Here is a 24,899-nt window from a genome sequence, read left to right as displayed (position 1 = left end):
ACTCATTTCACCCTTTTTTCTCGAAAACAACATGATACTGGATGTTAGCGAAAAGAAAAATTTATGTAAGAGTTCTGTACATAAATACTTACACCTAAATCGTGAAAAACATCAATTTTAATACTGTCTGTCTATCGGTTCTAGAACTCAGTCCGAGTCTTGGCCGCCTCCACAAGTTTACTCCATCTTTTTCGATCCAATGCCACCATTTTCCAATTTCTAATTTTAAGACTACGAGTGTCAGCGTCCACATCGTCAATCCATCTGAGCTTTGTATCTTTCTTCCTTCTCCCATTTAGTGTCATCAGAAATGTCTTCCTAGGTATTTCATCCTTGCTCATTCTTATTAGGTGTCCTACCCATCTCAATCTTAATAGTTTCATATACATTATAATATCTATGTCTTCACTGCAGCTACAGAAGAAAATTAGTATAGTGGCAATATGTATGCCTCACATTTTTATTCTATATTAATTTTCTCGGTAAAATTCGTCTATGGAGATCAATGACGAAAAAACCTACTTAACTTGCTTTTATCTGAATTGTTCCACTGTTAGATACAGAAGAAACGAAACTGCTAATTTGCTGTTTATATTTTATATAAATATTCATAAAACTTTATTTACTGTATTTTGCATGTGAATCTGCTTTGTGAAGATCTTAGAATGTGTTGATTTCCAAAGTTAAACACTGAAACCGTTCATGCACATGCAGTCAGGGTCTTTTTCACACTTAATATTGAATCAGGTGCAAAATTAAAGACGAGAAAGGCTTTTATAAGATGATAAAATAATGTATACATTTTCACATTTAAAAAATTCCTTCATGCATTTCTTTTAAGTCATGCAAAGACAAATTGTTGAAATACCAGTCACTGTCAGATTTACATCCATTATACAGTATATCCAAGTGTACCTGTATTATAAATGCGTAATAATGAGTCTCTGGAAATATTATGTACAGTCAAGACAAAAATTTATATTGCACATGAAAATATTTAATTCAGAAAATCAAGTACACATGATTCTAAAACACAGCCTTCATGAATAAGGATACGAGTATCTGAATGAGGGGCTAGAGATGAGACAGAAAGACTGATACTTAAAAAGTTAATTTGTTCACCATGCTATATGTTTATGACCAATATGCAATAAGGTTATATCATGCACCTATCATTCTCTTGCATTTAGGAAGAAATGTCCAGTGAGTAACATGATTCACCAACCTTGCTGTTTCTTCACAAACTGGAATATCTTGAGCCTCTTCGTGCAAAGGCTGTGATGGCTGTGTATCATTGACAGTCCCAGGAGGTTCTTTCACTGGTGACTGTTGCTGTGGTTCTTGTCTTTCTTCACTTTCAACTGCTTCCAACTTGGCAGGACTGACAGAAATTTTTATTTTCGGCCTCTCAATAACAGTCGCTTGTCTCTCTAAGAGTCCACTTTTGTCTGTACTCATCCAGAATGGTGGTTCATCAAAAGACTCTTCAACAGAAACTTCACTTACTGTGCTATCATTTAAATTCTTATGGCTGGGTCCTAGAAACCCTCTCATTGCTAGAAGCATTTTCCTTTTCTTCCTAATTGGTTTTTCCACACTTATATCTTTCGTTATTCCACTACTAGGTGGATTTTCCGAACTTGGTGTGTCATCTGCATCTGTATTAGGTGCACTCACATCTCCTACTTCCTCTTTCACTGGCGATGTTATACTAGGTGAGCTCGACTCTGTTCCTTTAGATGTCAGTATTTTTACATCAAGCGAAAGTGACTTACTAACAGTATCCTTTGAACTTCTATTAGATGCTTCACCTTCACTATCTGCTCGTCTTCTGCTATGAGATTTCTTATGTCTTGGTGGTGGCACAGGATCTGCACCTAATGATATCATCATTTTTGCATCAATTGAGCGAGGAAGTGATCGTGATCCCCGCTTCATTGTAACAGATGACTGCCCTATTTCTTTAAATGCTTCATCAATTAATTCATTTGAGCGTGGAAGAGACAAATATTCTTCATTTGCTGCAGCTGCAAAGTCTGGAATCTCGCAGGTTCTCGGCAAAGATAATGACCCTTGCCGTTTCACAATAGCAGTTTGTGCCATTTCTCTTATACCAAATTCATTTGTTGAAGGAAGAGACGAGTGGCCTTGTTTTCTAGGTCCTAGGGATTGAACCATAGCAAAATCTGGTATCTCACTTGTTCTTGGCAGAGATAAGGATCCTTGTTTTTTAACAATTGCCGATTGTGCCATCTCTCTTGGAGCAAAGTCACTGGCTGATGATAATGAGAAGAAACCTTCATTTCTCGATCCCGCTGACTGGGACCTTGCCAAACCTGAAGTTTCTTTTGCACGAGGAAGAGACAACGAACTTTGCTTTCTGACTACAGTCACATGGGCTAAATCTCGTAATGCTTCATCATAACACCTAAGTTGTGCATTGATGCGTTTGTTTTCCTCAGCCATCCTATCGAAATGGGCTCCTGAAGGTGATTTGTCATGCAGTTCCTCACTTTTGCTCCACTGCTGCACTGAAATAGACTGTTGGCGAGAATGTTTTCTACTGCGGGGCACTTTGACATCTGAGACATAAGTCTGAGGTTCAAGGGCATCCAACGATCGTGATTCCAACTTAAGGCCATTGCTTCGTCTTTCAATATCATCCACTGAAGCTTGTTTTGTTGTACCTTCATTCTCAGATTCTTTCTTGGGTTTCTGATCAAATCTAGGTGATGGATACAGAAGGTTGTCTTCAGCATTTTTCTTATTTTCAGGACGAGATAATATTCTATTACTTCCATCAAACTGAGGAGAACTCCAGACAAGTGACTCTTCCAATTCCTCCTTAATAGAAATTTGTGCATCACCTGCCGCAGAAGATCCTCCAGATATGACAGATGTAGCCTTGGGAATATGAGCATTGGATTCCCACATTTCTTCATAACCTAACAGTGTTCCATCTCTTCCAAGTGTACCCGATGCTGAAAGATTGATTTCACTATCTTCCTTTGTATCTAGCTTGTTCTTCCCAACTTCAGAAGTTACTGGACTATGACTATGCTTATTTTTTCCAGTTTCAGTATCATCATCAGTCAAGTCAATAGATGGCGCTCTTCTTAAAAATCTATTCCTTTTCTCAGAATTTAAAGAATATGGAGAACCTTCTTTTGGGTCATTGGCAGTATTTGGTACATCAAGCTCATTTGGATTAATGACTCTGAAAACTTTCATTGGAGACTCGTCATTTTCTGCTGGACTTATGGTTACATTTGCTACTGGAGGATAGTTGTCCAATGGCAAACTATCGTCACTGTCCCAGTCACTCTCTGAGCTAGATTCTTTTAAACTCTCTTTTCCATCTCCTCCAGGACCTATGCGAGCAGAGCTCTCTTTTTTTTCTTTATGTAAGTTCGAACTCTCATCCTGTTCATGGATAGATTTCACTTGAATATCTTCGTATCTGGTAGATGGACTGTCTCTGTTTCCTTCAGTTTCTGATAAATTTAAATGGCGTGGAAGTGAATCGCGTTTGTCCTCACTCTTCCTAAAGCTCTGGTTTGAAAGCCACTGGTCAGCATCACCTTGACCTATATGAGGACTGTCTCCATTGAAACTTGGAGATTCAGCAGCACTAGGTGACTCATTGAAGCTTTCACGTCTTGATCTCAGTGATCCCAAAGGCAGAAGACTGCGTCGACGAGGTTCCAGGCCCTAATCATTAAATATACACTGCAGTTATTATGTATTTTTTGTATTAATTTATAAAATAATATTACTTTTCGTGTATATTATAAATTTAATTACTTTTAGTATTAGTATTTATTTTAGTTAAATATTAACAAAATTATGTTGGAGATAAATTAATTTGTTACAATAAAATTTCGATAGAGATAGACAACTATAAATTTATAATTTAGAAACACATTTGACATTTTTGATATTACAAAAGTGTTTGATACAGTTAAGAGAATAAAATGAATGGATAATTTGAAAACATTTATATTTTCATAAGAATTCGAAATTTCCACAGTGAATGGAAACAAATCAACCAGAGTGCAAGGCAAAGATGCAGCTAATCACCATATGCAGTATATAAATTATCTGATAAAACAATGAAAAAAAATAAACCATGGGATAAGCATTACAAACAGAAATTTAAATCTAGATGCCCTACTCTTTGCCAACAATATAGTATTCTTTGAGAAATCATAAGATGAGTTGCAGTGATCAATTTTAACTTTTAGCTAATGTATATGTTGTGCCCCGAGCTCATAGTCGGGACAGGACAACAATGACTAACGATCTTCGTAACATTGATTTGATTATGGGATATAGTTAGGAAATAATTATTTTATTCACTTTTTGAATCTAATGATATTCGTACTTGTTGGCTACGAAAGTCTTTCATATCTGCAGCAACAGACCGGATGAGGCATGTTACCAGAGATACGTAGATAGTGCCGCACTGTTTGCTTCTAAGCTCAAGTCATATATCCCCCTGCATCAGCATTTTAGCATGTGAACAGCACGTGGAAGTCTTTTATCTCCACACGAACCTGTGTCAGTAAACATACAATAGTGTGTGACTTCAAAGCCCTGCACTGGGAGGCTTACTATCATTTCTTACAAGCAACACCCAAAAGGCGTTACTGTATGAAGCTATTGGTCTAATTACGATTTACGCCATTGATCACGTGATTGTAACTCGTTTAAGATCGTTTCCACCAAAATTCTCATTTATATATCATTGACGGAAAGGTCTTAGTTGCGGGCAAAACTGGCACATAAACCCTTTGGCTTCTCTCATCTACCCCTTCCCCAAGTAGGCGCTTTTTCGGAAGTGAAGATAGAGAATGGGATGTCTCGACATGCAGTCGGTGTGCGGTTTGTTCGAGGGAGAGACTTGCAACCCCTCAAGGCTCGTCAAGAAGAACTCTAGCCATGGCATCAGAAGGAGAGTTCCCGCTGCCCAATGGCAGAGGCCCTAGACCAAGTATACTTTGTAAGTAGAACCACACTTATTGTTATACTTAATAAATAGTGCTTGCTATGAATTTGACTACGATTACTGAAGTGAAGACTTCAAAGTTACGAATACCTTCACTGTACTTTCAAGTAGGAAATTCTCATCTTACTCCTTAATAGTTCTACTGTTTACAATAGTGGTGTCAGAATCCTGATAGCGTAACATTGAGTATAATTAGGGTATAATCGGAGATAATGAACGCATGTGAATCTTAGCTCGAATCCATCTGCCCTCCTTGTGGGAAAGTAGACAAGGAGGGCACAACATATACAACATAAACATTTCTATTAATAGAACAGAAGTCATGACTTTCCAAGACAAATATCTTATTACAAGCAAACTATATGTATACAATAAACCAATAAAAGTACGAATCCTAGTGTTCATAAACACGAAGTTCTATAATATGATTGAGACCCATAAACAGTGGATAATCAAATAAAAATTTTGATTTCTGTTGGTACTGCAATAATTAGAGTAGTTGATGTAAAGTACCTTCATTTAAATATATTGGGTACAACAGAAATCATGTGAACACCACATAAAAAATCCTTAGCTACAATAGTGCCATGAGTGTCATTCACTGGTTCAAAAGCATAGAAGAATTCGAGTGTATGAGACATTAGCAAAGCCTGTCTTAAACTATGACAGCAAAGCCTGAACCATACGAAAATATAAAAGACCAGTGTTGATAGTGAAATGAGACTTTAAGATGAAGGGCAGGTTATACACGATTGGATAATAGTACATTATGCAACGAGCCTATAATGATAGTAATTAAGACGCAAGTATGGATATTTATGAAACGAGCGCAAGCGAGTTTCATAATATTCATACGAGCGTCTTAATTACCATTATAGGCAAGTTTCATATGACTTTTTATGCTCGACCATATTTATAACTTGAAATTATTCAGATGTATACATTTTATTTGTATCTGACAAGATCGAAAGTGACCTTGTTCTAGGTCGTGAATTGTGAGATGTGCGCAGATGCGAAAGTATTGATTTTTTCTGAGGAACAATAATGTCACTGACCTTGATGTAATCCCGTTAAACTTGATATAACCTTGATTATTGAAATCGACATTGAAAAACGAGATGACAAATTGAATTTATTTGAATATTATTTACAATTAACGCTAATTATTATAGTAACAGAACATAACCTTCTGCGACAGTATTGGATTTCCAGCCTCCGTGACTTTTCGCTAATTCTCTTTCGATTGCATATCCGAGAATAATCGATACTTGAGGTTTTATAACGGTACAAAGCTGACTTGTCATTGGCTGAACACCTGTAAGCTGAGTTGTCATTGGCTGAAAACACCTGTACTTTAATGAGTAGGTGTACTTTAATGACATGCATTAAAGGACTGCTACCAGGTGTATAATTACTACATTTCGGCATGGTCGAGCATAAAAAAAGAAATCAGACACACTAAAAGAATTATAAATCACTTCTGTTATCGAATATATGTGACAAGTACAGGAAAATTGAAAGAAACCTATAGAAATAATGGATTAATCCTGTATACCCCATGAACTTGTTAATTATCGTCCTGAGGCAGAAGATCTCTAGGAAGACCTCCTAAATGCTGAAGAGAGACTGTAACAGGACATTGGCCTAATGTGTGGGAAGAAAAAGAAGGAGACGAAGAAATGATTATATATTTACTTCATTAATTATTTCAAATAGTAATAACAATAGAAGTAAGGTGTATATGTTTCACTATAAATGATAAGAAGAAATTGGTTTCGATATATTGAAAAAAATTTTCAGTAATTATGTGTACTTCATTATCAGTACTCTTCTGTAGAGTTCCTTCATTCAGTGATACTGTATTTTTTATCTGTGATCTTTGTGAGAAATATAAAATTACTCGTTTATCTATTTACTTGTCTATTGTTCAGTTTTTTATAACTAGAACAGAAAATTTTCATCTACATATTGATAGGACAATATGATTTGAAAATAGGAGAAAAGACTTGATATTATGATATCAAAAACTTTTTTTTATACTTTTCCGTATTTTTTCTGAAAAAATTGTTACATCGATGTCACAAATATGTTTGGGAATTCATTTGATAAAAATACATCGAAAAGAAGCCACTGTCATGACTGTATTTCTCATAGGCCTTGTCTTGCAAAGGTCAGATTCTGAATATGCTTTATCAAGAAAGTGCATCCTAGTGTGGATGATAGACTTAAGGAGTCCTTAAACATAAAGCCAGATCTCTAACTTAGTATTGGCGAGCAGCTGGTATCACAGAAGGAATGAGAATGAAATGAGTGATTCTAAATATTCTTATGGAGAAATGATTAGCAATAGGAAAGTGCAACTTGCAGTATTTGAAACAAACTCTAGAGTTTCAGCGTAGTTATGTGTTAGCTTCCATGTTATTGCTAAACCGCATACTTTACTGCCCTCAGACTGCTTAAAGAAAGACAAGATGGCAGATGGACTGAAGTATACATTTTACTTTTGGAGTTTCATATCACAAAATCTGGTAAAATAAATTTCAAATTGTCAGCTCCATATGTAAAGAGAAGAGTCGAATGCGAGTGACTAAACAGTTTGTTCATGTTCGACAGTACCTAGTTTCTTTCAAACCCTAAGAAAGTCTAACAAGAGTGTGGCTGTGAGCAGAATGCACCACAAAAAATAATGTAGCGAAAGTAGTGGAAATGTATTACATCCCATTGTTCTCATTTACAATTTATACAGGTTATTATGCCAAATGATAAACAAGAGTACTTAACTTTTGCTTAAACATCATCGAATTAAAGAGAATGAAATATATCTATCAGCACTGTGTTGTTTCAGTAATGGAACCACATTTTATGGGACAGGAAAAATTAACTGACACAACATCCATATAAAGTGAAATCTCGGTAAGACACTCTTCAAGGGACCGCATAAAAATATCGTATTAAATGGGACTGCGTATTAGCGAAAGTGGGTCATTTTTGGATTTTTTAAATTTTAACACAAAGGTATGAATCAGCATAAACATTTGTTGAAGAAATTTAAGGATTAAATACTGTAATTATGCAGAATAAAAGATTCACGATTTTTCATTATTGTTCTAAGCATTGAAGAATAGATTCCTAATGATTCCGCCAACTGTTCCTGATCCATAATGGTGTTTTCATCATGTTTACAGAGAATTTGTAATTTCTCCGATATCGAAAAAGCTTTCCATATCACTCCTTTGTTCATATTGGCACTAACGAGTCACTTCACACTTGTACACTATGCACCGGTCAAGTCTTCACTGACAATGCAATTTAAAACTGCCAGCAAGAAGGACAGGCTCTAAATACAGTAGTCTTGCAGGTACTCAAGGGTCGCATTCCATTCTATTGTATTCACCAAACGAAGACTCCTACAAATCCTTGAATATGTGGGCACTAGCGGTAAATGTAGAAGTCCAGTATCCTTTAAAGTACGATATTTTAGAATTTTCAGCAGATGAAAAAGTGTATTAAACGGGATGATGAGCGTATTAAGCAGTGGATTTTACATGTTTTTATATAGGGATGTAAAGGGACCAAACGAAAAGAGCATATAATGCAGGATAGCGTAAACAAATGGGCATGTATTATCAGGGTTTCACTGTATTGAGTTCTGAAAATCTGTATAGTGTTGTTGAACATTCTAGGAATATTCAAAACTATACATGTTATGTATCTTGGCAGAAGATAAAGCCTACAGACCTTTGATTTCACTGGATAAAAAATTCCTAACAGGAATTGCATATTATGATTAGACATCGGATGTTTAGGAAAATGCCTATTTTATTTGAATGTTCATATTCAAAGGCTTTCAGTAAATGTGCACGAATCATGAGAAATGAAGCATTCTGATGAAGTTTGATCTTGCCTTTTTTGCCGTTTACGGTTTTTTTACTTTAATATGTACTTTTTTGCCTTTTTCTTGCTTTATATGTACTTTTTTTGTCTTTTTCTTTACATGACTACTCACTCAACAATACTGCATTTATTTCTGAGTTTGAAACTAAGGAAACTGCAGTTCTTATAGTAGACATAGATTTGGGACACCCTATAGCAATGCAATGTTGTTTCGCTTACTCCAGAATCGACCTTGTCCTTACCCAGCACTGCTACCTGACTCCAGCACTGACCTACCCCATTAATTCCTGGCTTAGTTGCCTCATAAGTGATGCCTTATTGGTGTCACTTGTGAGGTTCAAACCTGTCTTCGTACAGTTGACTAAACAATAACAAACATCAGTTATTAGTCGAATACATGAAGCGTTGGATTTCCACACTGATACCCTGGTTTCAAATCCCAGTGAGTCCAACTATAATTTGTGGTGGACAAAGACGGTGCTTGCTGGTAGGACTTCGCGGCTCAACTGATGTCTTATTATTATTACATTAATCATCGTCGCACTGATTTTGTACAATAAACATGACAGATGTTTGTGTGTTAAACTTAAAAAGTTGCTTGTTGTTTATTGTAACTCAAATTATGGACGTGAAGTTGTGGATGAATAAGTACAAGGTGGGGCATGGGAACCAAGTGTTTTTGGAATGGCTTGTACTGTCATTATGAAAGGGAGGGGCATGTGACACGTGATAATCTATTCCGTGGCTCATAGCATTTAACTTGCAGTCGGCATCAAGGAGAAATGGACGCGTTTGCATATGATTGTCTTGTTAGGTATGGCAAATTGGTGACCATGGTACGGCGTGAGTTTCGCCGCAGATTCAATATTAATCGCAATGACTTTGTTCCCGCAAGTGACACAATCTTCGAACAAAAGGTACAATACTGAAAAATAAACTGCCTGGCCCCCAACATACAGTGTGTACTCCAGAAAATGTTGAAAGGTCAGACAAGCGATATTGTGCAGCCAGGCCGCTTTGCTCGAAGACAATCAGCTGCACTTGGAATCAGCAATTGTATGGTAAGATGGACTTTGCACGATGATTTACATTTACACCCATACAAGATGGTGACTGTGCAGAAATTGGATGTAAGGGATTACCCTGAACAATTGAATTTCGCACAGGAAATGCTTGCACTCTATGAGCAGAATGAAAACATGATGGTTTCAATGAGTGATGAAGCCCATTTTCACCTTAATGGGGCCGTTAACAGACAAAATTTTCGGTAATGGGCTGCTGAATATTCGCGACACTTACAGGAAAAACCTTTGCATAGCCCTAAAGTAACAGTTTTGTGTGTGGTGGGACAGTTTGGCGTCATCGGTCTCTACTTCTTTCAAGAAAATTTGGTTACGGTTATTGTAAACTCTGTGCATTATATTGAGATGATTAACACCTTTTTCATCCCTGAATTACAAAGAAGAGGTATTGAACGTCAACATTTGTGCTTCCAGCAGGATCTGGCCACGGTGCACACTGCTAGAGCGTCAATGGCAGTTCTTCGCCCCCTGTTTCCCAATTGTCTCATTTCGAGATTTGGTGGTTTTATGGCCCCCTCGGTTCCCTGACCTGTCCACATGTGATTTTTTTTCTATAGGGTGAGCCCTAAACATCAGATGAATTAGATGACGCGATACGTCAACACATCCACCCAAATCAACAGAGATCTCCTGGAAAGAGGCCAATTTTCATCAGTGCCTTCAACAATGCATCAATGCAGACGAACATCACATGCCAGATGTTATTTTCCGCTCATAATTGAAATGGTATGTTCTCGGAAATGTTGTTCTACCAATAAATTGTGTTGAAAACAGAAACTGACTACTTTATGATTATTTTAAAAACACTTAGTTCCCATGCCCCACCCTGTACAAGTGAAAAAAGTCTATAGAACAGCGAAACTACTTTTCCAGTGCACTTTGTTAAGTTACTTATGGTCCTATGGATGTTTACTTTATGAATTATGGGTGATTCAATATAATTTCAATGCCTTTTATTGTCCTATTTTTGTTGTTTTTAGAGCCCTTTTAGGCGTCTAAAATACCATTTTTAGTGCCTTAACTTCCGATGTCTAATTATGATATACTGAAGCTATGGCTATTGCCACAGCTTCTGGCAGACAAAGGATTTACGTTCTAGCTTTGCCACATGAATTGAATTGATTCATCATCAGCTGCTGGTTTATGTGTGACAAGAAACTTTGTATTATTTTAATATGTGACATTGAAATTTTGTATGAGCACACAAAATGGAACTGTTTCAAAATTGCTGTTTTAAGTAATGCACATCTCACATACTGTGCTTAATAGTTTTTGTACAATAAATGTTTTTAATCGCTCACGTTGTTTTGACTCTTTTTTTAAAGTCATAATAAAGCATGTCTTAAGTATTCTCTAAACAATGGACGAAACAAACTCTTCAAACGATATTAGAGTGTATTCTAACGTATGAGGGAGAGCAATGGACTCTTACTGAGCATCAGAAGAACAGCTAAGGTGTTGAGACTGGATAAGGTGAGAAATAAAGGCATTCGAAAGTTTATGGATATGGAAGAATGAGTAATTGACAGGACAGAGAAGTGAACTCTACAGTATTACGGCCATGTGAAATGAATGGAGAAGGAGAGATGGCCCAAGATTCTTTTGGAGTGATAGCTACCAGTAAGGAGAAAACGTGGACGATCTGGGACAACATTGAGAGCTGGAGTAGCACAAATGATTGTAGGCTACCTGATGTCGATAGGAGGAGAAATGGCAGGAATATGAATTATGGAGGAGGAGAATATAGGGTAACCACTGAAGAGTTGAAAAGTCCTCAAAAGAAAAGGAGACGCATACTTTACAAAATTAAAGCATAAAGAATATGTTTCATTTCAAATTCTGCATTTCGATTAAAAATTGTAAGAAACAGTAATAACAATTTTTCTACGGAAAAAACTTCTGACAATGACAGTTGTGCTCTTAAAAATTCAACGATGCTCTTCAAAATTCAATGAATATTATAAAAATGAAATTTGCTGCCGTTTGATTGACTGCTTTCTGCAGTGAACAGTTTGTAGAGTGCAGTGACTATTTGCTTAATACTAAACATTAAATGTGTTTACTTCTTTCTCAACATTGTCTTTCAAAATAAATGCTAATGCTAATATAATATAATAAATTGTAGAAATAATAATGCCATAGAGGAACTGGTCACTCTACCTCATTATGTCCTGGCCTAGTTGCTTCATAAGCCTTTTTGCTATCACTTATGAGGTTCAGACCTGTCTTCGGACAGTTGACTAAACAAAGTAATTTTATCTTCGTTCAAATTCAATGAATTATCACAGCAGTAAATTAGTGTGTAAGGAAAAGCATAACTGACAATTCAGTAAAGCATAAATCTGGTTGACCTAGTAACGGGTACATTTGACGTGAATGGAAAAAATAAGAAAAGCTTATATTTTTGGATCTGACAAGGTGGTTGCATAGATGGAAATGGAGATAAAGAGATTGTAATAATGGGAAATGTGAACTGGACTGCAGGTAAATAAAGAATCTGCAACCATAACTTTTGATCAAAATTGACTAAATTTATTTGTTTTATATCATCTTGTCCTTGTGGCAACCCTTTAATAAGGAAAGTTTGTAGTAATAAACTATTATGTATATATGTTACTAGTCAGCGACGAATGCAATGGAAGGAGAAAGGAACTGGCCACCCTACCTCATTATCTCCTAGCATAGTTGCCTCATGAGTGATCCTTTATAGGTGTCACGAGGTTCAAACCTGTCTTCAGACAGTTGACTAAACAACAACTGTATATGTTCAATAATACATTTTTCAGATCTGGTAAATGGATGGCTTAATATTTAAAACACGTTTTTATATGGCATCTAATAATAATTTCCAACAACTGTATATGTTCAATACCGGTAATACATTTTTCAGATCTGGTAAATGGATGGCTTAATATTTAAAACACGTTTTTATATGGCATCTAATAATAATTTCCAGATGATAATGAATGTTGGGAGATTCAATACAGAACCGTGCACCATTTTTGTCACAAACAAAAAATACAACCTTTTATAAGAATGATTCGTAATTATGGAGTAATAATAAGATTATAATTATAAGGTGATTGTTATGACGAAGAGAAAAATCCCAGCCATAATTTCCAATATTATTTATTTCTGTCCACTTACCAGACGTGAGATATTAATTCTTGAACAATAATAATTACGAAACAGTTTCTTTGTCTATTGACCAACACTTTCTGAAAAATGAACATACCTTTGGATCATCTATCACTCCAGACTGGATAAGATCCCAACTTCGTGGGGGTTTGCAAGGAGGAGGAATAACACAAGATCGAGGGGAATCTTGGATTTCTTCTTCTTTCATTTCTTGAACTCGAGGACTATGAATGCTTTCTTCACTTATCTCATCATCAGAGGATGGTGGAAGAAATTTTGTTAGTTTTAAACCCGCACCCTGAAACAAAATACAGAATATGTTGGTGATTATTATACAGAACTGGATGTTTAATGAATAAGAAACAGAAATCATCAGGTTATGTGAATTTTGTGGAAGCTTGCACACAGAAAATGACAAGGAACTTTCGGCCACTGATACTGCATTCAGGCGTGAGTTCAAAAGCCCTTGGGCTGATTACCTGCTTTGGTTTCTCCTGAGATTTTTCTCAACTATGAGATGAATGTCAGATAATCTGGCAGTGAATCCTCGTTCTCCTCTCGTCAAATAACATCTTGGAATCACCAATTCAGCAGTAATGGATAACCATGCAATTGATATAGCGTCATTAAACAGTCGATTTAAATAAGCATACTGAACTTTCAAGCAGTCTGTCACCTTAGTGGTCGGTTACAATTCACATGATATAGGCCTACTGAAATTAATATTGTGGACAATAAAATTTGCTAATTCTATTTACTCCATTCAGTCATTCCTCTGTATAATTATTCTTGTTTTCTTTTTTCTTTGTCCATTTTTCTTCTTTTAATTAGTTTTTCTTCCTTTTTTCTTCTTTCTTTCTTTCCTTGATGCTTGTTCTGTTATTCTTTCCTATTCTCTTTTTTCCTTTTCTTCTTCTTTCCCTTCCTCTTGTTCTGTTTCTCTCTTCATCCTTTCTTTTCTATGCTCTGCTTATCAGGTTATTCATGTGAACATTCATGCTTTGGATAAGCTCTGCACTTTGTAAGGAAATCTAACATTTGTAACATAACATGAAGTTCAAGAAGCAAATTACAATCACAGTTTGGCGGGAGATGTGCTACTCCTAAAACAGTGTTTCTTAACCTTTTTGATGATGAAGTCCCCTTTTCCTCACATTACTTCATTACTTGGCCTGAGATATAGAGTAGAATATAGAACATATGTGAAATTTGGTATCAATTGAAAAAGAACACAAATTTTATTTATTGCAAAATAGCTGGATGCTTAAATTTTCATAGAACATCTTCTAAAAATTATTATTATTATTATTATTATTATACTCATCCTCATCATTTTGTTCACTGCTCTTTGGCCCCTCAGAGAGCCATAGAATCACTGGTGTATATACATATATATACATACATATATGACATATTGCATAATTGCTATCTGTCTTTAGTCAACTGAATGACAAAGCTTCAAAACTTATTTGAAATAAACTAAGATTAAAGACCAGCCTCATGGTCTAGTGGTCAGAGATTCTGGCTATAGTTCATGAGGTCCCAGGTTCGATTCCCGGTTAGAGCACAGGAATTTTTCCTTAAAGGGGATTATTCCTGTGTTCGTCCATGGTCTGGAATTTAGGTTAAGTTTAGATTTAAGACCTCTCCTGGCACCACATTATCATAATCATCCTATCACATCATCGGGGTAATGTAACTCCGCCTTCCAGGCGCCCCAACCTCAGAAGTGGGTTACAACTAAGCCATGGCCAGGAGAGAAGACCAGAAATGTCGAAAGACAACCTGGTGGCATTGGAAGAAAAAAAAAAATGGACGATAATGTTTTACCATATGCAGCTTATAGACCAGACATAGACTATGATTTATTCTGGTTGATGGCCCAGTCTCTATGTGGATAACACTTCAATAATTTTGATAAGATCCACAAAGTATTACAATACATTTATTTTTTGTCTTCAAGTCCATAAAATGGTACTACCACCAAATCTAAGGGCAGAGAAATGACAGGCTGTATGAAAATAATGAGCTTCATTTCGAAGAATGATCTGTGCTCCCAGTAATTTAAATTTGCTGTTAATTGTTAATGTGAAAGAACATCTGGATCAGTCTTGTAATAAAAAATTTAAATTTTGGTTGAAAGAATATAATTACAGTAAAATTCCTCTTAACTGGCATCAATGGGACCAGGCAAGTTCCGGATATGAGATTTTGCCGGATAATTGAATAAGTATTTTAAAAAAATTACCTGTTCGTAGTTTATGATGCCAACCTGTTGAAACTGCAGCCATATGAAGCTTATTTCTCAGTCACTTGATCAAACCAAATAACATAAAACTGTGTGGATTTTCTTTATTAAAACACATCACTTAACAAAAAAATACACTAATTTTCAGTTCGAATATTCACTGAACATGAAATTCGTGCGAACTTCCTAATGTGACAACACTGACGGCCCAGGCTATGGCAATCCATCCATGCATTCTTTTGTGCATTATAATGGACAGGAGATTCTTTACGTTTTTGAAGCACCTTGGATTTCGATATTTTCCCACCACTGTCAATGTCACTTTGTGTGCACCTGCAACATTTCCACATACTGTAAGAGTTACATGATCATTGTTTTGTCTGAAACCCTTAGGCGAGATTTCCATTGCATTTGCCAGTGTTCTTGTAGGAAGACACCTCCATACCAAATTAGTCTCGTCTTTGTTCCATACTAACATTACTCTCAGATACAATTTTCTGGAACTGATTAATAATTCATCGGTACTCCTTTGTTCACCATGTCTCTCTTTGAATCTGTTAAGCCACCCAACAGAAAATCCACACTTACCTTGCAGTTTCATTTTCTTGACTTGTTCTTGTAGCATTGACCCAGAAATGCACATTCCCTCAGATCCTTTAATTGTAAACCATTCATATAGAACATAATCCAATTCTTCACAGTGAAACTGATGTACAGTTTTCCGATTTTCTGCAACTTTCGTAGATTCAATATTACTTATGAATCAGATGACTGCCTTGTTTTTTTATATCATATAAAGTTGAACTACTAACTTTATATTCGTCCATTAATTTGGATCTACTAACTCCTCTCTCTATTTTCTCGAGTAATTCAAGCTTTTGCTTCATGTGAGGACGTTCCTCTTGCACTCAGTGGTAGTAGCCAGTATTATACAAATGAAACTTTTACATACTATAGGAACAGAGTATTTCACATTTTCCTATTTGGATTCTTCTAACGCCACCTCGAAATGGGCGAGTTCAAGTGGTAAATTTAAAGATATTGTCTCTGCACATTGTTTGTAAGACCCAAGCAGCAACTTACCAATGCTACCCGATCTATCCCAGGGACATAATGGAGTTTTCGTCTATGTTTTCACACGTGAACAATGTAAAGAGTAAACACAATATGTGGCATGTGCAATCCAAGAAAACTACTCACATCTTCATTCGACTCTTCCCTTCCGCATTAATAATTCCCCCCCCCCCCCAGCCAAAAGTGCCATTGTTTTGGTAACTTACCTGTATTGCCGGTTATTTGGGTGCCAGATATGAGGGATTTTACTATGTATATGTATGTATATATATATATATATATATGTATATATATATATATATATACTAACCTTTTGTCTAAAACTGGAATCTGATGTCTGGCTGTCATTCCATGTATCACTGTTATCTGCCTCTTCAGTTTGCTTTTCAGCTACATTCACATCCTGTGAAGTACAATACATGACTACATATAGTTTTCAGTAAAATTAATTAAAATTCTAACCACTTATTCCAACAATGAACTAAAATGCAATTACAATAATATAATTACTACTCAAGAGATATATTCTGATAAAGAAGCATAATGTACAGTATGAATTTGTGCTATGGAAATCTAAACTGCAGATTAAGCAAGAAAACGTTTCAGCAACTATGAGCCTACAGTAGAATAAAAACAGGTTAGCAGCCTTTTACTCAATGATTTATAACATCTAGTACTGCCCGTGCCTCACTTCCTGAACTGTTTCTTTGCAGGGCAAGATGCAGAGGGGGTGAGTGGGAGGTCCTGGGTACCACATGTGCCTACTATCCTACTTTCAACACATCGGCCTTTTCAGGATTCCTTTCGTCAGCTATGGAGCAAGATCAGCCATGAACAAGCGAATGTATAGACTGTCCCCTCACAAAACAAATTATGTCCTACTTATCAATTCCTGTAACTAAACACTAATACCAGGTGTAGACTACAGTCTCTACTTGAGATTATCGACCTAATGGCGATTATGGTTGTCACGTGTACACATCCGTAAACTCTTTCCTCTATGGCAGTGTTTCTCAAACGTTTTTCCACCGCGAAACCCCTTTTAATCTAAAGTGTAACTGTGGAATCCTTGTAATATTTTATTAGTATTTAATAGTTAACAGACAAGTGAGAGCTAGTATCTCAATAATTCTGTTCAGTGGGACGAATGTATTTGCTTTTTAAGCCTGCAATCTGGTTTTAGGCGGAAAGTTGTAGTTTCATTTATGCTATACTTCTGCATTTTGTCTTTTCGGTATTTTGTTTTCGTGGACACATACACAGAGAATTCAGTGATGAAAGTGATTAGTATTATGGTTATTTTCCGTTTTAGATGTTCATTAGGTCTAAACATATTGTTATTACGCATATTATTGGAATATTATTATTCCGCATATTCTTGGAATATTATTATTATTATTATTATTATTATCATCGGTGGTTTCATGTTATTATTGATTCATATTTTTGTAACATTTATATATTTTTATAGTATCCACTAAGTATAAAATAGCCACCGGAGCAGCCCAGTCGGCTAAGGCGCTTGCCTATGGATCCAGAGTTGCGCTCGGGCGCGGGTTCGATTCCCTCTTGGGCTGATTATCTGGTTCGATTTTTTCCCGAGGTTTTCCCCAATCGTAAGGCGAATGTCATGTAATCTTTGGCGAATCCCCGACCTCATCTCGCCAAATACCATTTCGCTATCATCAATCCCATCGATGCAAAATAACCTGGTAGTTGATACAATGTCGTTAAATAACCAAGTAAAAAAAGTATAAAATACAATTAAAAATCATATAGGGCTCACGGAACCCCGGAACATACTTTGAGAAATGCTGCTCTATGGCAATTCAGCAGTTGTCCAGACTGAACGAAGAGTGGCCTAGTGTGTACTTACATTGCCATCGCCATAAGAGATAATAGCGATAGTGGTAACCACGATTGGATATCCAGTATTATAAACAGTAAAGACCCCTGCAATGGCATAGGATAATGTTTTCAGCAGATGTAATATGCTGCCATGCCACACGCTGCAACTGCCGTGCCGGTCCGAGCAGACCTAAGAGGCGTGGTTATAAGCACTAGGGAGCTCTCGGTTCAGGACGTAAGACACGGGCAGTATTGATAGAGAGACTTTAAAATCAACTAGGGCAAGCAGAATACTCTAATGAACTGCAGTGCATCTAGAGTTGAAAGGCAGATAGATCTCTGTTGGGGAGAATAATAATTCAATTTTCATATTTTAATGAGAGTCTGCTGAGTTAGCTCTGTGGTAGTGTGTTTGCCTCCAGACTAGCTGGCCTGGGTTCGATTCCCGGCGGGGTCAGAAATTTTCTTGTAAAATTACTACCTCGGGACTAGGAGAGATGGTGGTGCACAACTTCTAATCACTAAATTGTGCACCAATATGCCTCAGTCAAATCCCAAATCTCTCCGCAGTGCATATGAAGGGAAGGCATATGATACTGTTGATAGTGATTAGTCCATCGGATGGGGACATTAAGACTGGCAGTCCCCTTGGTGCTATTTGACAGGAGTAGGTGACATGCTGGCACTGGGTTTCCCCTTCTCCCTTCCTCACTTTCATCATCACCCTCACTCATTCCCTACACTACACTTACACGGACACTTTACACTCACCCTAGTACAAGACAAAACTCTTCACATATACATCATGCATAAGTGGCCCACTGAAGTGGTGTACAATTTGAAAATGGGTCACAGTCCTGCCATCTATCCGCAGTATGCCGAACCCGAATCACGTAAAGTGAAGTGGTCTCTCTCTCTCTCTCTCTCTCTCTCTCTCTCTCTCTCTCATTCTTACAGCATTTATGAAATGGGCACTGACTGTTAACAAGCTGTGCACAAGATTAAAAGACATAGTGGTCTATCTTCAATATCTCAGTATGTTTTCTAAAAATGGTCACAAATGAAAGAGAGAGCTTACTGGTGGTTACCTACTAAAAAAAAAAGAAGTATGACTGTACAACTTTCCTTCATTCCTCTGGACTCGTTTCAACAGTATCATAAAAACTGTACTGCAAGATTACAATTAGATTAAAGTAGTAACAGTAATGATATTTAACTATTTTTCAACTGCAGATGTTATGGGCGATATTTGGCTGACAAATTTTTCTGGAGCTCACTATCAGGGACACAGTTTTTTAAGAGCCACTTATCTTCGACATGGAACCTACAGCTTTAGTTTTCTCCTGGAGAAAATTATGCTAATGATTTTATAGCTCTTTAAAATCCATTGTTTTCAGTCAGGTTTGAACCCATGAACCTCAAAATCCAATGGCTAGCATGGTACCTGTTATAATGTGATATTGAATGCCACAGTCATTCGATGCTAGAGCATTGGATTTATAAGTCTGGAGTCAAATCCTAGTGGATCCACCCTGAATTTATAACTTGTACTGGTACTCCGGTTTCCCTGTGACATCCCAACAATTCTCCATCATCATCATCCATTAAGTCTCGGCACTAGCAACATTAGAGTTAGGGAGAATAACGGCAAGTTAAGCGCTGCCATTGCAAAAAAGAAAAAAAAGTGATATTTTAAACATCAATATGTTACAATAATGTAGAAAATCAGCCAACATACAACAGTGTTCCAGAAGTAATGGATTTCTTCTTTTAAATTACGTTACTTACGTTGTTTAGAAGGTTTCCATTTGTATGTCAGTCTATAGTATTTTTGTATGATCATAAGTAAAAAGTAAATCCTTGGTGCTACAGCCCATGAAGGGCCCAGACTGACCAGCCGGCTGCTGGCCTCATGCCCACATCCCGAAGCAGAGGTGGACGATCATCCAACCAGAATGGAGGTACCGTGTGGTTAGCATGATTATCCCCCCCAGCCATAATAGCTGGCAACCGGATTTTCGCTACCTATTGTAGCTCCCCAAGTGCATCACAATGCCATGGGCATCTAAAATTGTCAATTCAGTATTGCATCTTCCACAGGTTTTAACGACCTTGTAGAAGTCTTTCACAACTTTTGCAACAATGCTAGAATCTGATTTCTATTTTCCTGATTCAATCAACGAAGATTGCTGTAGTCTCGATATATGAAGACACACCTCTTCATGTGAAGCAGGAAACTATGTCAGGAAAGAGCGCAAATAATTTTGCTCAGAGGCTGTTTTACTCAGAATTAGGATTTCCTTACGTGTTGTAAATCTACAGTAAGGGTAGCTCAGCTTTATTTTCCTTCTGAAGAAAGTAATTCTAAAACTGTTATCTTATCACATTTCAAAATGCACTGTCCTCAAGCAACTTCGAGTTGCATGTCATGGTAACCAATGAACCAAAGAGGACGAATATTATTGTCTACTGGAAACTTCTCATCAGTCTTCATTGTTAGTTTACATTCATGATAAGCATTTCTTCTTCTAGTGCTATATTCATTAAGAATGTTGGTAATCAAGTTAACTAAAACATCATGATCTCAGCTATCTGAAATAGCTCCTCTGCATGTAAAACTGTTCATTGCTGTATACGGCAAGGCCAAGACATCTACCACTGACCCACTCCTCTTTTTCTCTCAATTTTACCTTTTATGAGGAGTTGATGGAGATAACATTTTTATGTCATAGATTGTACCCTAAATATGCTATTTTTCTACATATTATATTTAAAAATATTGGCCAGCCTCATGGTCTAGTGGTCAGAGCTTCTAGCTACAGTTCATGAGGTTTCAGGTTCGATTCCCAGTTAGAGCACAGGAATTTTTCCTTAAAGGGAATTATTCCTGTGTTCGTCCATGGTCTGGAATTTAGGTAAGTTTAGATTTAAGACCTCTCCTGATGCCACATAATCATGATCATTCTATGATATCATCAGGGCAATGTAACTCCACCTTCCAGGCACTTCAACCTCAGAAGTGGATTACACCTAACCCACTGCCAGGAGAGAACACCAGAAATGTCGAAAAGCAACCTGGTGGCTTTAGAAAAAATAATTGGCGTTGTATCCATTTGTCTATAGGCATGTGGCAGCATCACAGTTAAGGCATAAAGGTGCAAATCCAGAAGGTCGAGGTTTCGTTTTCTGATGAGTTCATGAATTTTCTCCATTGATCTAAACCTCCCAGCTGCACTAGGGCCCTATGTTTACTCAGTCTCTAACAATTCCTTGGGGGTAAAGATGAAGAGCACATAGGACTGACTCTCTACTGCCATTAATCCAGACTGTCAGTACATTTGGGATCTCAACTTCTCACTACCCTCTGGGCCGATTTGGCCTGCAATGGAGTTGGCTTTACCTTAGTCATTTTTCTAAGAACTTCATCATTATATATATGGGCTGTCCATGGGATTCTTAACATTCTTTTGTATATCCAAATGATTCAACTTTCCTAATGGTGTCAGCTTTCAAAATCCACATTTTTATGCCAGTAAAATTGACCATATGTAACAATGGACTATCTGTATCTTAAACTGTAAGCACTAGGATTAATTGTGAATATAATTTAACCTCTATAACCAAAATTATTTTCTGAAGTCAGAAAATGATTTCAAGCCTCCATATTAGTTGATAATGACCTAAATAACACATAATGGTAAAATTTCATTTTTGATTAATTTTTATTTTACACGACACTAGATTGCACTAACACAGTGTTTCTCAAACTATGGTCCGTGGACCACCTGTGGTCCTCGAGGTCTGCCCTTGTGGTCTTTCAAAAAAGGCAGAATAAAAAATAAAATTCAAACGAATTGCATATCACTTTATAGTTGAAAATCTCAGAGTTTGGAAATGACACATGGCAATCGCCTTTAACTTTTTCTCACAATAAGTCCTTACTGACATTTTATCAAATTTATTACCCACTCTACAGTCGGCAACAAAAGAGGGATTTAAAGCACCATGAATGTGGGGTTTCTCACCATCTTTTCCCTGCACTTCTGGTGCCGTCTTAATAGTTTTGCCATCACCCAGTCTGCACATTGAAATGGTCACGTACTGTACGTCGTACTCCAATAATACAACTCTGAGGTCACAATTTGAAACTTATTTTCCAAGTAAATATGACGAATTTTCATGAGTTCGTGATCATTGTCATTGCGATATTGAAACTAACAAACTTTCATTGAGTGAAAGAGAACAGTTAATTGAACTCTCGAATGAGACCGGACTTAAAATGAAATTCCAAGTGGAAGGTATGGTTAATTTCTAGACCTCATCACAAGTGAAAAGAGAATATAGTGAACTGTACAATGGAGTTTTAGAGATTATAATTCAGTTTGTTTCTACATATCTATGAGAGAAAGGGTTTTCATCACTAACTCTAATAAAAACAAAGTTGGCTACCGAAATTGACTCGATGTATGTGCCGATCTCAGACTTAAGCTTACCAGCATAAGTCCAAATATAGAACAACTGTGCAAGAATCGGCAGGCTCGTCCATCTCATTAATGTGAATACCAACATTTATTTATTTTTTTTTAGTTAATAAGTTAAAGATTATCCAAACTCTAATAGCTTTGAATTATTAAAGAAACAAAAATGAATGTTCATCTATTAACATTAGCTTCATTAGTTCATACTAATATAAATTTAATTAATTTTAATTAATTAATTCTATTTTAAAATATAAGTATACTGGTATTAAAATATGCTACAAAAATGATAAATCTGCTTTCGAAGTAAACAAGATTAAGATGATCTGCAGAACTGTTATGACTTAAAAAAGTGGTCCCCATTTCAAAAAAGTATGAGAAACCCTGCACTAACACATCTTCTCTACAGAATAAATTCACTTCAGTGCACAGTTATTTTAAGTGATTCAACTTCGGCTATACAAGCAATAGCAACTAATAATTCTCCAATCTTCAGTAAAGTGTTAGAAATAAAAAATATTATCATATTATTGTTTAAACAAAATAAAATTATCCATCTTCAATGGAAACCCTCTCACTGCATGATTCACAGTAATGATAATGCTGATTTTTTGACAAAGAAGAGCACCAAAATTTTACAGAAGCCAAATCAAAATTTACCCTATCATTCTGCAAAAATTATAATTAAAAAAAAACTTCCAGAAAGAACTGTTGGAGCACTTCAAATTTCAAAGTAATGACAAATTATAGGCAGCTATATTGCAAAATAATATTTAATTTCCGAACATCCAAGACTTGATGCTGTAGAAACATTTAGATTGTTAATAGGTCACGGCTCTTTGGCTGCACACCTTTATAAAATTGAAATCTTCAACTCTCCAAATTGTATCCTGTGTCGTGAAGACATTTCTACAATGAATAAGGATCACATTTTGAGTTGTTTAGCTCTCAAGGCAACATCTACAAGAACGCTGGCTCGACTTTATTGGGAAGCAAGAAAGCAAATGGATATATCCAAACATACTACCACTACCACTACTTACTATAATTTTACATGACATGATTGTGATTTCCAGGCAACATTGGGCAATCATGATATGGTTGTAAAATAAATATTGACATCTTGTGGACAAAATATGAACTTAAAACATTACAAAAATATAGAAAACAGCAAATACATTAAAGTTTTGAAGTCACATTGGTCAATAGTGGAAAGAACATTCCCTCTCTAATTAAAAAAAAAAAATACCTTACTGAATGTGACTTTCAGGCAGAGTCGAGCAGATCGGCCCTAGTCCACGGGCTGATACACCGCTGACCTCACTGGGCTAAGCAGTGTCGCACAGAACTAGCCCGTGACGTCACCCTGCACCACCGCACAGGTCGCGGCAGACTGCTTGTGGAGCGGTTTAGTGCGGTGAACTTGTTTGTATCAAAGCATGAGCCCAAGCTTCTGCATCTATCAGTTACTTATGAATTGAGTTGATGAGGGTTTGTGCTTGTGTGTGCGGTTCGATCAACAATCAGCTACTGTTTCAAACGTTTTCGTTTTTGATTTCTGTTTTTCAAGATGAGTCCAAATAATGGTGCATCGCAAAGAAATACAGTCTCTGTGAGGCTGCTATTACACTATCAAAGTTCTTTGACAAAGAATATTATGATAAAATATTTCAACAAAGATCTTTGATGAAAGATAGGATTTGGGGTATATTACACTACATAAAATCTTTTAAAACACGCTTTCCGTGGATTACTTGATACTAATATTTACGTGTTAAGTTTATGATTTGTTTATACTATTATTTACGCGTTAAGTTTATAACATCATGAATAAAGAACAGTATTATGCTTGTTTAGCTGCAATTAGTTCAATTAGGCTATTACAATATGCATGTTACTGAGAAAGAAACGCCTTTGAGTTAAACTCCTGATCACAATACAAATATGAGGAACATTGTTTCAAAACGTATTATGTGCAACTTAAGTACAATTTTTTTACACGAACGACGAGAAACTGGATTACTTGTAAACCGGAGAAGTTTTCAAAACACTTCACAAAACCGTTTTTAAGTACTGGTTTCACAGTTTACAAATATGACGACTTGGAACCATCAGACTTCACAGCATGA

General features: G+C 36.4%; 1 protein-coding gene across 3 annotated transcripts in view; it reads right to left on the bottom strand.

The window, feature by feature from the left end:
* LOC138705112 (ankyrin repeat domain-containing protein 26-like) overlaps nt 1–24,899 on the bottom strand; it is a 164,792-nt gene that overhangs the window by 101,806 nt on the left and 38,087 nt on the right. For all 3 annotated transcript variants that reach the window (XM_069833750.1, XM_069833751.1, XM_069833752.1), the window contains exons 5-7: nt 16,755–16,847; nt 13,220–13,420; nt 1,226–3,711 (exon numbers count right to left, since the gene is read on the bottom strand). In XM_069833750.1, the coding sequence (XP_069689851.1) occupies nt 1,226–3,711; nt 13,220–13,420; nt 16,755–16,847 (2,780 nt within the window). The remainder of the gene's footprint in view (nt 1–1,225; nt 3,712–13,219; nt 13,421–16,754; nt 16,848–24,899) is intronic.

Source organism: Periplaneta americana, chromosome 8, assembly GCF_040183065.1.
Source record: "Periplaneta americana isolate PAMFEO1 chromosome 8, P.americana_PAMFEO1_priV1, whole genome shotgun sequence".
NCBI lineage: Eukaryota > Metazoa > Arthropoda > Insecta > Blattodea > Blattidae > Periplaneta > Periplaneta americana.
The sequence above is the reverse complement of the archived record's forward strand: the minus strand, read 5'-3'. Positions and strand labels throughout refer to the sequence as shown.